This window comes from Plectropomus leopardus, chromosome 24, assembly GCF_026936395.1.
Source record: "Plectropomus leopardus strain MGB_pleo_1.0 chromosome 24, ASM2693639v1, whole genome shotgun sequence".
Taxonomy (NCBI): Eukaryota; Metazoa; Chordata; class Actinopteri; order Perciformes; family Serranidae; genus Plectropomus; species Plectropomus leopardus.
The window spans coordinates 16,692,731-16,710,640 of NC_142199.1; the positions used below are offsets into that span (position 1 = coordinate 16,692,731).

A 17,910-nucleotide genomic window follows, 5' to 3' on the forward strand; every position below is an offset into this window, starting at 1 on the left:
AGACAGACAGGAGCGCCCAGCGAGACAGACAACAGAAAATACAAATATTAAATGTATCTGACTCACTTTTTTCGATGTCAATTCTCCTTTTTTGGCCAAGTATCCATGTTGACAGACATTTACTTTGTTGAAAGTCCTCTTCATTTTCCTCCACTGCTGCTAGCTAATTAACTTACTTTTACAAAAACAGGCTAACACGCAGCTAACATTGTGTGCGACAGGCGACACCTAAAACTGTTAAGCTAAAATAAACTCTCACTAGTTTCACTTAAATTATACCAACATTTTGTAGTTTCCTCTGGAGCGAGACCATGGCGGGGTTCACACTTCACCTTTCTTCTCTTCAAACGTGTCCATTGGCGTTGTCCTGGTGTCTTGACAGTGACCAAATATTTTTTAACGCTTCTAGCTTTAGTAATAAACTTGACCTCTCGCGAGGATGCGATGGCGTCTTTCTAGCGTTATCGGCGTTACCACCCAGAGGGGCGCTGTTTCCCGCATGCGCAGACTACGCCGCCGCTGTCCATCATGTGTCAGTGGCAGCCACGCCTACTCACTGCATTAGTACAGTGGAGGCACAGGACTATCAATGATTAACATCTTAACTCACTGAATTTTCAAAACATTTTCAAGCTGTTTGATTTGTTACACATGGCAGCCATGTGTTTCTTATACAGAATAACTGGTTAGATTAAAAATGCAGGTTTTCATACCAAAATGCTTCATCTTATGTAGATAGTAAATATAACTTCTATGACAAATTCATGTAACATATTTACATAATTATTATATTTTACTATATAAATATTATTACAAAAATTCTGTATTATTTAATTTCTATAAATATTTTTGTGCCACTTTAAAGGGTGCAATCCTAGACTAAAACATTCATTTCTTGTTGAATATAAACAGCCTTATATTCAACAAGAAATTAGTAAAAAGTGAATGTAAATTACCTGAAAATTTAAAATAAATCAATAAAATAAATAATAAAAAGTACAAAAAAAAACAAAAAGGTGCCTAAATATTCTAATAATTTGGTAACATAATGTATTGTGATAACTGTGATTGTTATGATAATAAATACATATAAGTCAATTAATTTCTTGCAATCTGTGAAACATTTCTTAGCAATTTGTTAACTGCCCCCCCCCCTTTTATAAAGAAATTAAACAATTTTGCTCAGAGTTAAGAGGTTTGAATACTTGTGAAAGACATCTGAAAGCAGCACAGGAGAAGTGATATTGCTCCAGGTATCAAAATCTTAAAGTTATACCATTTTTTAAAACATTTACATTTTTATAAATCTACCATTTTCTAAGATGACCCCTTTGCCTATACTTCTATACGCTATATACCTAAACATATAGTACTGTTTACCAAATCTTGAATTTCATCATATACCTACTCAAGTGCTTGTTGTCTGAATTTTGCCCAGTATGTTAAATATATCAATTTAATTCAAATTTGCTCTTTCTATGATTAAGTTTCTTTACTTTCAAACTAAACTGAAGGCATTGGATCATATGTTCATCGTCATCAGTTAGAATAAATAAAAGACAAAGCCAGTGTTTGGATAAAAAATTCAAGATTGACGTAAGGGTTCAAGAGAAAATCCACCCTAAACCACATTTAAAGAGGCCCTCAAATCCTTCAGTACATGTTTTAGGATGGATGTTCCCTTTAAACCGGGAGACTAATGGATTCAAACAGCTCAAGGTCCCAGAAACCACATCTGAAACCACCATAATAAATAAATCAGACCAGTCCAACTAACCTATTTCACCTCTTTCGTTCTGCATCTCAACTGCCGGGAAAAATTAAATCCCATGATGCCACTGTCATTACGGGACAGGAGGTGGAGTGATGGGAAAAATAACGTCAGAATAATTTCCATGACACTTAAATATCCTTCACATAAAGTCCCGGCAATTTTCTACGCATGGTGTCATTTAAGAGGAAAGGCAGATGCAGTAAAAGTTACAACATTATTGTGGCAAATCTGCAGAAAAGGTCAGCGTAAACCGCTCTGATCATATCAGGATGTTGGATTACCGGCGCTGGAAACATGTCTTTGTTCATTAAAAAAGCCCCAACGGTTTGTATGTTTCATTTTTAAAATACATAATCTGAGAAAAAGAAAACAAGTCAGGTTCAGGACTTGCTGTGGTTTGCTTAGCGGCTGAGCTTTAACTGAAGGAAACAGACATTTGCAGGACTGACCAACAGGGAGCCACAGTCTGTACACGCTGTCAGCTCATCAGCTGAAACCACAGAGTTCACCAGGATTCAGTTACACTTACACTGCAGTAAGAAATCAGGAAATCAAACTAAAAGTCTGTAAACAGCCCTGAGTACTGAGAATTTATGTCACAATGTTTCTGAGTCATCTTGAAACGTATTACTATGTTGCATTATGTGTCATTTTTGCCAAATCTTTTCTAATCTTGCTATAAAATCCAGAAATCTTGATTATATATTCATTGAGCCTCATTCTTATTTTTTTTTTTTTGGACCCTCTTGATGCGATTTTCACTTTTTTTTTTCCAGATGTCTTTGTGCCCTGCAGTCTCATGCCCTTTTATGAGGATTAGCGCTGCGTTTCCTCTGCTAATTAGAATCCACTCACACAAACTTTCAATTCACGAGACAATAGGATTCATCATTATCAGGTGTGAACAATTCTGGGGTTTAAGAACACGTAATTAATCTGATGTCTATTTTTCTTGGGACTGTTCCCAAGATACCGGTTGATGAGACCCAACAATGCACCATAATAATATAAGTAAAAAAAATAAAAAATGGAGCCAATAATCAATAAAGGAACTTGTTTAATCAATGGCCTAGTGTAATTTCCCACCTATCCCTTCTGTTATAGTTCAGAGTGAGTGTTTGTGTTACTGTCAGAAGTCGGGGAGCTGGAGGAAGAATCTGGCGCTTCTTTTAACATCACATGTTCATCTATATTCACCTCTTCCTCATCCACCTCTTCCTCTTCCTCTTCAGGAGTTTGCTGCTGAGCGGAGTCCAATTCCTGCGTGTCCATGAGTTTTAGGAAGTCGTAGAACTCGGCAGGGGGAGGCCAGCTTTCCCCACCCAACATCCCTACAGACACGGAACAAGACAGAGATCTATAATTACAACGCAGTGTGTAATGCAACACAAACACACAAAGTTTTCTGTTTATCAGTTTTAAAAACAATAAAACTCCTTTGCTCCTTAACCTAAAAAATTAATATTGACAAATAGCTCAACATTTACACGTTAAATCAAGGTAATAATTTCCTAAAACTTCCAAGATATTGAATAATGACAGATAATAACGAGGTTCCCACACATTAGAACTTTTTCATGACTTTTCAAGGACCCCAAAAATATTTTGTTTCTTGCCCGGTGTATTTTAAACGTATCAGATTCAGTCTCTGTTTAAACAGAATGTCAGCATCCCACATAATGTATTAGGACAGTGTTATATTTGAAAAGCCTACAATAGTCTCTGCTGTTACATTTTCTGGCTGTAATGAATGGTGTCATTTTAGGGATTTTTAAAGAAAACCTGCCTTACAATAATGTAGGAAAAACAACCAAACAAAAGAAAATGACTGTAAAAGTTTTCTATAAAAATCGCAAACATTTTTCAAAGAAAAAAAAAGTCAAATCTTTTTCAAGAGAGCATGCTTTTCTAAAAATACATAAATAAAATAAAATAAAAGAGAGAAAAAGATCAAAATATTTGTAAGAAAACCCTAAGAAAAACCCTAAAAACATTTTTCTTAAAAAATAAATAAATAAATAAAATATAATAACTTTTTAAAGTTTTCTAAAAAAATGGCTTTTTTAAATTAGTTTTTTTAAGAAAACATGCTCTCCAAATTCCTTTTTTGTCATATTAATATAATTTGATTTATTACACATAAACATTTCCATGATTTTTCCGAAACTTTCAATGATTTTTACACGTTCCATGACTTATACAGGCCTGGAAAATGTAATTAATAAATTCCATGACTTTTCCAGGTTTTCCAAGACTGTGGGAACCCTGAATTAATAAAAAAGTGACAGATTCCACCCAGAAGTCAGCCGTAAGTTTCAACAGGTTAAACTTCAGAGACCAACAGCCCAAAGCCCAAAAGCAAGGTTTACACTTCCAGTCAAACGAAAAGTTCTGCAAGCTGCCCTGCAAGGAAACACAATCCCAGGAAGCTTTAACGCCGCCCTGCATCTCTAAGGTTGCAGGTCTCTGGTTTCTCTGCTGAGAATGGATGGAATGTGCTGCATGACAGTCCTTGAGTTCGGATACACCGAGACGAGTCACAGCGAGACTGCTGCCTTATCTCGGCTTCACTTGCACCAACTACAGAGATCAAAGGTCAAGGGGTTAATGGCTCTGGGCAGTTGAGGTTTAAAGCATCTACAATCATCACCTTCATTTAAAGGCCCTGTTTACGTTCATTACACATGTCCCTGCTCAGCTCAGAGCCTTTTGCACACGCCTCTCACATTCCTCAGACGGGAACGCCACAAGCTCGATCCTGTCGCTGTAAACTTCTATGGAACATGTGTAATTAAATGTGTGACTCAATGACAGATATATCAGCTGGTTCCTTTTCTTCAGCGCTATACACTGAAATAGGAGGAAATCTGTCACATTGTTCCCATGTTAAATTATTCACATCTTTCTATGGAAATATGTAACACGCACGCCGTTCCGGATTTCCTTGGAATTTTTTCCTATCTGCAACGTAACCTGCCTCAGCCCATTTTATCTATTCTGTTAAACGTCAATGGAACCACATTAATTACAATTTGATGGCATTTGCTTTTTGTGTTTTTCAGTCTGTCCCTCAGAATTTAAGGTTCTACTAAGTGTCTTCTGATGCCTTGTATAAAATTTTATATTAACAGTTGCACATGCCCTACTATTTTATGACCTAAAACAAGATAAAATGAGCAAAATAAACAATCAAAACTATAGCTTGCATATAAAAGGTTTAAATGCCATTACAATATATCAGAGTGAGTTCCACTTTTAAGTGCAGGACTGAAACAAGGTGTCTACAGGTATCAGACACATTCATTTTATACTTTTTAAGACATTTTTTCAAGATATTTTATTCTTTTTTTTATTCTAAGCAAATTTAACACAGATTTTTACAAAACATCTTTTTTTTATCCAAGCATTGCAGGTAAGTATAAAGGTAAGTAGTATACGTATGTGATCCCATGCAGTGTTTTGAAGGAACATGGATATTAGAGTGAGTTAGGTGTGTGTACATTTTGCTAATGGGTAAGTGCAAGTGTAAAGTAAAAAGGCAGTATTAGATTCATATCAGATGTAAAGATTTTTATCAGAAAAGAGGACTTTCACACAGAAAAGCTTAAATTAAAATATTAATAAATGCATTTCGATAAAGTGTTTGCAGCAATTACGACAAATTCAAATTTAAGACTATATCTATCAAATTTAATTTAAAGCATTTTAAGACTGTTTCTGTTTATCTCATGTAAACAGCAGACACTGGGCCATCAATGTGCTAACTGGAGCCATCATGGTGGAATTGCACAGTGTGCTGGAAAGTCACTGCAGGTAGCCACACAGTAAGTGCGTGTAATTAGGTCAATCAGTGCAAAGAGGAGCGTCACTGCTGCCATTAAAAACATCATTCTCTTGACTCCTGCTGCTTGAGCTGCCATGTCTGCTTTTGTTGTTTTTGTTGCCTGCTCACTCATTTGCTCGCTTTGTTAACAGTGCCGAGAAATTCTAATTTCTGACAACCAAGACTGCATTAAATAGCACGTGTAAATGTGAGAGCATAATTGGATTATTCATTAGAGAAGAAAACACATCCAGATGCAGACTGCATTTCAATAGACGCCAAAATGGTATTAATGCTAAGAACAACAAGCTGGAACAAAAATGAATACATTTAGAGAGCTATTAGAGTAAATGAATAGAGGGGAAATGACACAGAAAATGGCTGATGTGTCTTTGCCCTGTCTCATTAGCTTTTCCCGTTCAGTTTTGCTTGAATGCAACTATGGCATAAATGTGTTGCTCTTTGTGTACACACCTTTATTCTTTTCTTGCTTGATTTGTAACATCTTTGCCTCAACACTTGTGTCTTTAATATAGCAGATTTTTTGCATGCAGCATGGGGTTTGTGGTGGGTTCAAGTTTTCGAATGCTTGGTTAGCTGGCTTTTAGAGCTCTGTTGTAGGTCACAAAAAATGATACCAATCTGGGGCCAGACACAGATTCAAATATTTTTGAACTTTCTATTTTTAACTTACTACTTTTAACTTTCTGAGACCATGGAAATAAAATACTGGAACTCTTAATATAAGGTGGTGTTCCCTTCTAACTCTTTGCTGTGCAGCAGCAGCATCCCCACCCCCACTGCCCTTACCTGCTGCTGATTCAGTCCCGTCTTCGATCCTCTGCAGCCACTGCAGGACAGACGAGGCCACTATGGGCGTGTTGGGGGGGTACTGATAGATCTCACCTCCAGAGGGCAAATGTGTGAGGACCAGAGCAGGGAGGGGGGGCATTGAGCCCAGATATGACCCCAGGACAGACATACCAGCTGGAGTACGCCCACTGGAACACAGACCAACAAAATACATGAAGTGTGCATGATGGATGGAGCAACAAATCCAATTCCATCTATTGGGGTCATTTTGATGAATTACTGAGAAAGACTGATCAATAACATTGATTAATGTATGTACAGGTGGATCCAGCAGGTCAGGTATGGCTCCATCCTCCCCCCTCCCAACTCCAACACTCCTCTCATCTCCTCCACCAGCGCCTGGTTCTGCCTCTGCCCGATCTCGTCCTCTTCCTCTCCCACAAAGAGGAGGAGGAGGGCTTTCCCCAGGGAGAGGAAGGACGGCAGGTTCTCCACCGTCAGCTCAGGCTGGGAATAAAACAGGAAAGAGAGATGAAGAGGAAGTTCACACGTTATTCTGGTCATTTCTTCTGCAACATAGAAAGACAAAAGCGTGACGATTTCATCAGCATCCAACACAAAATGAAGGTTTAGAGAAGGTTTGGCGATTGCTTTTATAAAATCAGCACAAAGCCCAGTTTCTGCTAAATACCTTATGATTTACACATCAGTGTTTTTTACTGTTTTAAAGCTACACCAGGCTTTTATAGCAATGAACTTGCTTGTGAGTGTCAGCACAAAGCATGTTAGAGGCAGCAATTTTTATTATTATTATTATTATTATTTGCCTCATCATTTCTCCACCTTCCTTTTCTTCAAAGTTTTATTGTTATTTACAACCACAAATTAAAATTAGACAGTACAAAAATAGTTTGTACCTCATGCAACCCATCAAGCAATTTTAATAAGCCAACAAGTGAAGAGAAAGAAAAATAAACAGGACAAACAACGAAAGCAAAAGAAGCAAAAATAGCACCAACTGCAACTATAAAAACCAAGACCAAAAAAAAATAAATAAATAAATATGCTATCTTTTTGTAGCAAGTAAACAGATGTGCATGATTCTGACTTTATCAAAGTAAAGCGTTTTAATTTACTAACTATTTCATCTGTTGTCTTTAGGACATAGTTGCTAAGAGGGGTGAACATACTGCGTTATACTCATCTCATGAGCTTATATTCATGTGAATTATTATTTCAAGTTTAGCTATTTTCAAAAGTGAATTTCCTCTCTTTCCCAAAGTCTGCTTTTAACTTGATGGACTTATGAGGCCTTGCTGCATTTCAGTCTTGGTGAAAATGAGGACAACAGCACTACCTAAAGGGACATTTTGTGATTACACTTGAACTATTTACCTTCACAGCAGCAGAAACACATCTGGAGCAAAATCCATCCGTGCAACATAAACAATAAACACTCGCAGGGGGGGCTGAACTTGTCTTGTTGCGACACATGCATTAAAGAGCACTGTTTCCACAATGCTTTATTTGTTTAGACTAGTGTATTACGCTGCTCTTGGAGGCATTGAGGAAACTGCGTCCAAACTGAGAGGACCCACATGTGGAGCTTGTTATCTGCGACATACTGTGAATAATTCCATCTTGGCTTTCGCATCATTTATTTACGGCTATTTCATTTCATGAGATTTAGAGGAAGATAGGTTCACGATGTGGTTTGAGAGACGCTGGGTTTGAGAATTTTGGCTTTGTCTGAACTGTTAATCAGACAATAATAAATAACTTTGTTTAGTATTTCCAAATGCAGACATGGCTTTATAACACAGACAGACAAACAAGCACATAGTTTTCTCACCAGCGGATGCAGCAGTGCAGTGTTTATGTGTGAGAGCAGCTCCTCAGCAGAGGTAGACACAGACAGTATGGAGGGATGAGTATGTGTCCTCCAAGATGGAAACACCAACACTGCAGGAAGGTCAACGGTGTGCTCTGCCGCCCTGCGCACACACATAAAACCAAAACATGGCACACAGCAGAGAGAGTGAATTCTACCCCTTAACATCAGTCTTTTCCTTTTCATCTTTTGTTTCCATTTTGTTTTGTCAAATTCAGACTAAAGAACTTGAAGCAGTGGAAGTGAACGAGTGAATTCTAACTTTAAACTGTCGGGACAACCTTAAAACGTGAATGATGAGGCTGTTACCATTTCTCAGCCTGCTCATCAGTCAGCAGTGCAGTCAGCACTTCTCCTCTCAGTGACTGTGCAGCTTCAGTAAACACCGGTACACCTGGCAAGACAGACAAACACCACCATTACAACATCATATGATGTCACTGACAGTGGACAGGTCAATGTTTATTCAACAGGGGATCAGACCACTGACATGGTAGATTACTGCTTTGTTTCTTGAGCCAAAGCCGCCCCAATTACATACATATAAATATGCAAGTGCTGACGACTTTATTTGCTAAGTTTGTGTCAGTCTCCATTCCACTTTAAACGCATTTGAGTAGTGCAAGCCACTTCTTTTGATTGAGCAGTAGTCTAAGGAGACAATCCGAAAGCAATATATTTCTTCAAAGTGATACTGTCATTTTTATATCTTCCAGGGCCGAAGAATAAGGTTGTTTACTGTCAAAATGACAAGAACAAAATCAATGAAAGCATTCTGCTAAGTACTGTGCAGCCCCTCCAGGAAGTGTGATGTGGTGATCACAACAATAAATGCAAATTCAGTAGAGCTGCAATGATTAGTTGATAGAAAAAAGAAAATACCGCTAACTATTTTGATAATCAGTTAATTGTTTTAGTTATTTATTTATTATTACTGGTTCCTGCTTCGGAAATGTGAGAATAAAGACTACACAATGAAGCATGAAAATAATTGTCAAATAAGTTAATAATGCAAACAATCATTTGTTAAAGCCCTAAAGTTCAAACAAACCCCTTAAATTCTGCATGACCTTGCAATTTTGTCAAATCACTGCAAACCTGACTAGTCGTTGTAGTGTCCTGAGTCTCTCCGATCACAGCAGTCCCCCATTTAACGTCACCAAACTCACTAACTTGTATCTGGTTGTGAAGACGTAGATGTGTTCAACACAGACATCTCACATTTACAAACAACTACTACAAAAAAAGGGCTTCTGTACGAAAGTGAGGGCGAGCAGTTTTTCACCGTGTTGTCGTGGCGCACAAACAAAAGTCACTTTTCGACCACAAAACACTTTTTTTTCTGATTTCTGAAACACGATAATAACAAACAAGACATGTCACCATAACAGAGGCTGTTGCAATCACATCTATTGTACGTGTGGAGAGAATCAAGGTGATGTCACCCACTTGCACTCACTTTACAGTAAGGATTAAGTGACACCCACCACGAAGTCTATAAAATGTTTGCTTGGTTCTTGTTTCCCCTCTGCACCCTGATGAAGACCATGTGTCAAAACTGGTTGGTGTTTATATACAAATAACCATGTTCTGAATAAAGGCTTTTTAACCTAATTCAACTGCATTTGTTCCTCCTCCACACATGAGCGCCTGAAGTTTGTTTTTTTCTCCCACAGAAAGGAAAAACATTGAATGTGGCTCGTTTTGCCAAACCACAACAGCCCCACCTCGAACAAAAGAACCCCGTAGGCAAATTAAATACATGCAAGCACACATTCTTGGTTGATTACTTCATAACATGAACGTAGAATTTCCCTTGTTTACCTTTCAATTGTAAATAGTTGCCATCGTAGTCAGAGTTTTGCAGTGTTTTAGTGTCTGAGAAGGATTTAATTCGGCCCCACTATCCATCAGAACACGGCAAAAGTCATCTGCAGCAAATAATGCACACTGATTCATGTGTCACACCAACACACACAATTACAGCGTCCTTACCTGCATGTGTTTGAGTCTTGAACAGTCCCAGCACTCTGTCAAGCTTATACACAGCTAGGTCAGGCCGCGGCGCTTCTTGAAGGAACGATATCGCTTCTTCTCGAGTGGACAGTAGCACAGGAGATGCTAGCTGGCTCCTGGTTAAAAAAAAAAGAGACAAATACGCATGTGTGCACAGATAGACACCCATACAACAGCTAAGTGCATTATTCACACATCTACTTCTTACTGAACAATTAATATGAAAAAAAAAAAAACAATATGAAACAAGAAAGACAGTAGATTGACAGTTCCTGACTCTTAAACCTAAAAAGTCTGAAAAGAAAAAAAATAAAGCTATTCCAAAGACAGGCAGCAACATTTTGTCTGATTAGTCTCATTGTGCTTTGAGGAGACAAGGTCAAGGTCTGCAGGTCCTTATAGGACAAAAACATCCTTAACTTTAGAACATGTGAATGCCATCTACACAACGTGGATTTATATTCTCGTGCTGTTTCATGTGAAATCATATACATGAGTGTGTTTCCTGTTATTTTCTCTGCATGATTCTGATGCGATCATGTCTTTTCATTTGTTGAATCTTTGTCAGTAAGACACTGCCATAGGTTGCTGCTCTTGGGAACCATTGTATGTCCTTGTTGTTGCTGTAATGATGTCCAAGACAAACATCCCCACAGAGACATTACAGTTTATTTTAACTTTTCTAGACTTCCTTGATCATATATGGGGTTTTAGATGAGCCAGTATCACATCTTCAGATGCAGTGCACTTTGGGATTTGTTTGCTTTAATGATGATGATCATGTAGTTTGTTTATTTTACTGCTGCACAATATAGATAAGACAGAAAAGGTCAAAATCAGGGCAGCAGAGTCTGAGATATGCCAACTTTTCATGGAATGGGTCATAAACACTGGATACTACATTTCCCATGATGCATACGTGATAAAGTCAATCATAAGGGCATTACAGCGAGAAGATTAAAAGAGAGTTGACAGAGCAGATCCAGGTGAACCTTAACAACTCAGTCTTTGAGAATGAAATCACCTGCTGATTTATTTTATACATACATATTCAAGTACAGATTAAGAGGTACTTTTTTTCATTTGGCAGCTTCTTAGATCTTGTTTTGTTGTGTTTTTTTTTACTTCACTACTTATATTTTATACAGAATCTGAGTGTTACTCTGAATTGCTGTTACTGTTTGCAAACTACATGCGTGATAATTTATGTTCAGTTTTTACAGAATATATGAGGGCAAACTGTAACGCTTATGCTGACATACGAAACTACAACATTATCTTTGTTGCAACTGTTAATTCTAGAAATTGATAGCAAAATATTTTTAGTGTTTTGTCATATCATCAAGAACATTGTTATTGCAAAAATACCCTGAAATACCGTGGCAATATCAGGACCATATCGCCCACCCCTACTTCCTAGGTGAACTGAAATGGATTTGTAAATCCTTCTTTAACATTGTCAAAAACCAAAATAGCTTCAACAGTGCATACCTTGTTGCTTGAAAAGTTGGTGTTTATTTGAATGTTGCACTCTCCATCATTTGGATTGAGAGGGAATGTTTAATGTGATGTTATGTAACTCAGCTCCAGATTTCAAAATCACTTCAAAGACAAACTCATGTCTGTAGATTCTTAGAAAACTCACAGCAAGATGAAGCGATGCAGCGCCTCACGACCCAGCATGCCTCTGTAGTGCCGGGCCGGCTCCTGGGGTCGGAGCAGCAGGATGCTGGGGAAGGCTGTGATTGGCTGGAACGGGAGGGAGCTGCCCGTCTGAGCAGCACAGAGGTCGGTCCACTCTCCACAGTCCACCGCACTCATCTGGACGTCCGAATCTGAAAAGATTTATTAATCAGGAAAATATCAAACACAAGTTATTTCTCAGCTTTGTCAGACTCTAAAACCTGCTGCCATAATGACTGTTCTTGCTGTGCTCTTCTGTTACCTTCAAGTATCTCTGCAACTTCAATGAAGGAGCTGAGAATCGACATTGAAACAGCATCCCCTGGTAGTGAAAGCAGAAATCACAATTAATTCCACCGACATATATTTCAGCTTTTAACACCAGTTTATGTGCTTCCTCTTGTTGACAGTACTGCAGCTTACATTTGAGGTAGAAGAGCACCACCGTGTGGCTGCTTTGAGCTACTGCACTGTGGAAGTTTTCAGAGGTGAGTTGGGTAATCAAGTCCATATCCAGCAATTTGTCTCGGTTTTCGTAGACAGACATTGCAATTTCATCATCAAGCCTGAAGCCTAGAGGCAAAAACACAAACACATAAACACAGATGCACTCGCCATTCTCTCTCCTCCCCGAAGTTTAACTCCTCTCTCTTATTTTATCAAAAGACACTTACCAAAACCTGAATCCTCCCCCTCGTCCTCCACCACCCCCTCATCCTCTTTATCTTGATTTTTGAAGAGCTCTAACACCTCATCGAGGTCTTGTAAGGTCAAATACTTCACCTCTGAACTCTCAAAGCACACACACACACACAAAGGTAAACATACATGGGTATAAACAAGTAAACTTATTTTGTGTGTATATAAATGTGACCATCATACCTTCTCAGGCAGTCTGTAAGCAGCATTGTATTCATCGGGTGTTTTCACTGCAGGACTCTGCCTGATAATACACACACATACACACACACACACACAAACACAAACACAAACACAAACACACAGTGATAAAGGTTGATTTCGACTGTTTTTGTGAGAAAATACTATTATACTATATAAAATATATAATACTATCAACTATCTGGTAAAGTAAAGATACAAAATACAAAAGAATCAATTAGACTACAGAACAAAATTAGGATGCCTAAAATTTTGATAATGGTGATGTATTCAGATCTTTGTTGTATGATGCACCTGTATCTCTTACCTGTGTACGAGCACCAGCAGAGCGAGGCCCCGGAGCCTCCAGGCCAGAGTGACGGCTGTGTCCAGGTCTAGGTGCTTGGTATCAGGACGAGAGAACAGGAAGACCTGGGGGGTTTGCTGGTAGGGGAACTGAGGGAGCTGGACTGAAGAGGGGTCGTCGTAAACCTCAGACTGGCAGCAGAGGGACAGATATAATTGTGTTAAAAATTAATTCCTTATTTTCACTTTTTAAAAAGATTTTTTTCTGACCTTTGCTATGAAAATCTGCTGATTTTTTTTGGATCAATGATTCTCAAACTTTCTACACTGCATAACAAAACACAAAATGACTTCATCAATGAATTAATTAAGCTAAAAAAAAAAACTCTGTTAAAAAAAAATCTTGTCACAGAACAATCAACATGATAGAAAAACAAAAAAAATTATCTCCCATAAAATTTTTCTGTTTTTCTTGTGAATTAAATCAACAACTTGATTAAACAAAAAAATTACAACTGGATATAACAAGTAGATATGCAACCAGTGACAAGAGGTCAAAAGTAGACATTGTTCTGATTAAGGGGTAACGAACAAAAAGGGAGATTAATAGCCTGATCATTTCAGCTCTAATAACTTCAAAATAAAAAGTTTTTTGTTTTGTTGCTTCAGTTTACAGTATCTCACAGCGGCTCTATATTTCCATCCTACTCACCACCAGTGGAGCCTCCATGAGCTGCAGGAAGGAGTGCAGGCTGAGGGTGGACAGGGGTTTCCTCATACGGGTCAGCGGACAGCGCTCAGAGGACATCGTGGTTGTGAAGCCACTGTGAACTCGACAGTGGAGAAACCACACTCGGGACGAGTGAGACGCCTCATTGACACTGAAAGACAGACGGAGAGGGAGAGACGCACAGTTCATACAACTTGTCTTGTATAAAACATTCCTCGGCCTAATTCCGATTTTTTTCAAACTGCCTCAACATCACCACATGTAATGAATTAAACAGATGTTTTAAGACAAATGAACCAAGACAAGACGACTCTTTCCTCAAATTCTCCCGTGGAGCTGCCAGTGCAGTGTTTGATTTGGCTCGCTCCTGAGTCTGACTGACAAAAACTCATCAGTAGTCTACAGAAACCCCCGTCACTTTATCTTGATGACTCTACAGAATGGATCGAACCGTTCTTCCAACACATATTTCCTCATGTTTTCTGGTGATGGTGGTGGACAGTGCTGTCTATCATGCTGCTGCTGAATCTCCCATGGGTGTTCAGTGTGAGGTTGAAAACAGAGGAGTGTGTCAGAAAGAAAGATTAGCAGTTAGACCAGGGTTACTGCAGTAAATCAGACCTCCTTTTAGGGAAATACATTTCATAAATGACGTTTATACAAATATAACATGGATCATCCTTCCAGGTTCAACTTCAGGCTCCACTATGAGCCGAGCACTTCACAGCAATCTTTATGAAACACAATCTGCAGACTGCCAAGGAAATGGCATCTGATTCACATCAGAGGAGAGGAGAGGAGAGGAAGGACATAGATGAAAGAAAAAAGGGAAAAGAAAAAGAAAAGAACAGAAGAAAGGATGGGAAGGAGAACACAGAAAATAAAAGAAAAGAAATGAAAGAAACAAAGAAACGGAATGAAAAGAACAGTAAGGAAAGAAAATACATTGTGAGAAATTAGAAAGAAAAGGGAATAAGAGGAAAAGAGAGAAGAGGAAATTTTAGGTAATGGAAGAAAAAAGAGGAAGGAAAGAAGAGAAAATTCTAGGAAATTTAACAAAAGAAAAAGAAAATTATATGCAAGGAAAGAAAAGGAAAGGAAGGGAAAAACAGAGATGGAAGAAAAAATGGGAAAAGAAAAAGAAAAAGAAGAAAAGATGGAAAGGAGAGGCAAGAAAATTAAATAAAAGGAAGGAAAGAAAGAAGGAGTGGAAAGAGCAGTAAGGAAAGAAAATACATTGTGCGGAATTACAAGAAAAGAAAGTAAAGGAAATTATAGAAAAGAAAGGAAAAGAAAAGGGGATAAAAGAAAGAAGAAATTATAGGAAATAGAAGAAAAGAAAAGAAAGAGAACTAGAACCAGGCAAGGAGAGGAGAGGAAAACTGGGGACGGAGTGGAAGGGACAAAAGGAAATGATAGGAGTGAAGAGAAAAGAACAGAAAAGAGAAGAGGAAATTATAGTAAATGTAAGAAAAGAAAAGAGGAGAAAGGAAAAGAAAAAGTACCCACCCCAAGTGCTTCAGAACTGGGCCCCCAGTTATGAGGATGAACTGGTATTTGGATCCGTACACGTACGCCGTCTCCATCATCGATCTGTGCTCTAAGTGATACAATCAACAGAAACAATAACATTCATTTAATCAGACAGTAAAGTCAATCAATCAGTGAGACAATCTGTGTCACCATTCTGTCTCCTCCTTTTTGTACCTTGTGTCCCCAGACTGCGGACGTAACCCAGCACGATGTCCTTATTCCCTCTGACTGCCTTCTCCATGGCCAGCAGGTCGGTGTCTGTGTGGACGTATTTAACCTCTTCACGCAGAATGGCACTGGAAGAGAAACATAGAGGAAAAAAAAGATCAGTTTTCATCTCACTAAAGATGAATCCAGGTTTATTCTAAATTGCATAAATAAATGCAGTAAAATAAAAATCAAGCAGTAAACTGCTGCTTACTTACAACAGGACCTCAGACACTATGGAGTTGACGTCAAACACAGTGTCCAAATCAAAACCCAAGAACTCCTTCCCACCCCTGACAGGAAGACACGTGCTGAGAGTTAGAGCGAGAGACAAATACAACAGCTCCCACAACTGCCGCGCTCCACGCAACCCACCTGAACAGAAACGCTGTGTGCACCCTTTCCTCTGTGCAGTATGTGTGAACCAGCTCCTTATTGCAGCTGACCTAACCAGGGAGAACAAAACCACACTGAACTGCCACGTCTCCATCTGTTCACCTGCTGGTATCTGTTTCCACATGTGAAAGTGAATAAAAACTGAGCTTTAATGATAACTTCTATGACACATCAGTGTACAGTTACAGTTACCTTGCCAACCAGAACTCCATAATCCTGCAGCGCATCAGCAGACTTCTCCAACTCCACCAAGAAGAGCGAGATAGTTGGAGAGACTGGAGACAGAAAGATTGTCATCCGTGAACGTGAAATGTTAAAGGTCCCATGTTGTAAAAAGTCAGAGTTACACGCCTTTTTCAAATTATAAAGTATGTTACAGGCGCTGTATAAATACTGTGAAAGTATCAAAACACTAAATCTACAGAATAGGGTTGCAATTGTATTAGATTTTCAAGGTATGTTAACTGTTTCAGAAAATTTTACCGTTTCAGGGTATTACAGAGTTATTATTTTCAGTCAGAAGGACCCTCATAGGAATAATTTCATGCAGTGGAAATTGAGAATTTTTTGCTTCAGCGCCAGCAATTTTCAGAGCCAACAGCAAAATTCAATTGCAATAGCCAGGTTTCAACCTCTAGAGGGCAGTCACTATAAACAATATGTATGCTTCTGCACTCAAACGTCAAGAGATGGACCTAGATAAAACAACAACACTATTAAATTCCCATATATATCGCTTGTCAACTGAAAAAAAGTGGTTTGGGGGTTCAGTTACTCTTTAAAGAGAGAGGCGCTAAAACATTGCATTTCGAACAAAGGGGCAATATAGGAATATTAAGCCAATCAGTTTGAGAAATATATGTTTTTTAACATTACAGCATGGAAACATGCTCTAGTGGAAACCCAAAATATAAGTTTGAACCTGAAATAAGCATAATATGGGACATTTGAGTTATTTGTAATCATTGGCATCATTACATTATGTGCTAGGAGGAATACTGTGAGTGTATCATGGCTCTGAAATTGGTTGTTTGAGAAACTGAAGTCAATTTTACAGCTGTGCTCAATGTTAGACACTCAATATTGTGTGAGCAACTTACCTTGATGCTCAAAATAGATGAACATCATCTTTCCAGAATGCAGTTTCTCATAGAAGTCTGCAGCGGTGTACTCTATCAGGTCTGATGTGTTGGCCTTCTCTGTGCATCCTCCTGACCTCATCCACAGCAGGAAAACAGCAATACACATCCACATGGTGGAGGACAGACTCTGTTGTGCTCTCTGTTATGAAAGATGCAGAAGTGTTATCACCATCAGTGAATAAACAGAAAAGAGATGTTGTCTGTGCATATGTGTTTAAGAGAAAAACATGATCAGATGATCAGAAATCCAAAAAGGATAATAATATGAACACTCATTATTATTTCCTAATGACCTGCACTATGTTATACACTGATATATATATAATTGGCTCATAATAACTCGTTCGTTAAATGAGTAGAAAGATGCCAGCTTGTTACCTGAGAAAGTCGAGGGGGGTTTAAGTTCAACTTTTGTCTTTCAAAGAGGCACAAACGTCACAAACCACAGTTAAAACCGTGGTGAAAGGAGTTAAGGTCATTATGACGCGAATTTTAAGCAGCAGCTTCTTCTACGCCTGTAAAATCCCGAAGAAAGTCCAAAAATGGCGCTTTCTGCTCCACTTAGGAATGTATGTCACGTTACTGCTAGCTGCTTCATTAGCTCAGCTGGTTAGCTGCCTCCTGACAACGCTAACATCTGGAAATATAAAAGACACGTGTCGGCGTATGTCCGTGGGTGGTGCAACGTTAGGCCAAGTTTTCAAAGGCTATTTTTCA

The 17,910-nt window shown here is 38.5% G+C and overlaps 1 protein-coding gene across 1 annotated transcript; it reads right to left on the reverse strand.

The window, feature by feature from the left end:
• Positions 1-2,813: 2,813 nt before the first annotated feature.
• txndc16 (thioredoxin domain containing 16) lies at positions 2,814-17,332 on the reverse strand. The gene is made up of 19 exons (XM_042513279.2): positions 17,152-17,332; positions 16,244-16,326; positions 16,031-16,101; positions 15,874-15,948; positions 15,623-15,744; positions 15,425-15,515; positions 13,898-14,066; positions 13,208-13,377; positions 12,883-12,943; positions 12,675-12,792; positions 12,424-12,573; positions 12,263-12,322; positions 11,963-12,152; positions 10,297-10,433; positions 8,611-8,695; positions 8,263-8,404; positions 6,730-6,917; positions 6,408-6,598; positions 2,814-3,105 (listed from the first exon to the last, which is right to left on the reverse strand). The coding sequence occupies exons 1-19, from the start codon at positions 17,303-17,305 to the stop codon at positions 2,873-2,875; spliced, it is 2,490 nt and encodes an 829-aa protein (XP_042369213.2). The 5' UTR covers positions 17,306-17,332; the 3' UTR covers positions 2,814-2,872.
• Between the last annotated feature and the right edge of the window lie 578 nt (positions 17,333-17,910).

Bases quoted from the DNA above. Each gene is read 5' to 3' on its own strand.
- txndc16 (XM_042513279.2), bottom strand. From the start codon at position 17,305: ATGTGGATGTGTATTGCTGTTTTCCTGCTGTGGATGAGGTCAGGAGGA. The intron at 10,434-11,962 runs GTGAGTTTTCTA...TTTTTTAACCAG, and splicing joins CTGCATCGCTTCATCTTGCT to GAGCCAGCTAGCATCTCCTG. The intron at 6,918-8,262 runs GTGAGAAAACTA...TTTTATTCCCAG, and splicing joins CTGCACTGCTGCATCCGCTG to CCTGAGCTGACGGTGGAGAA.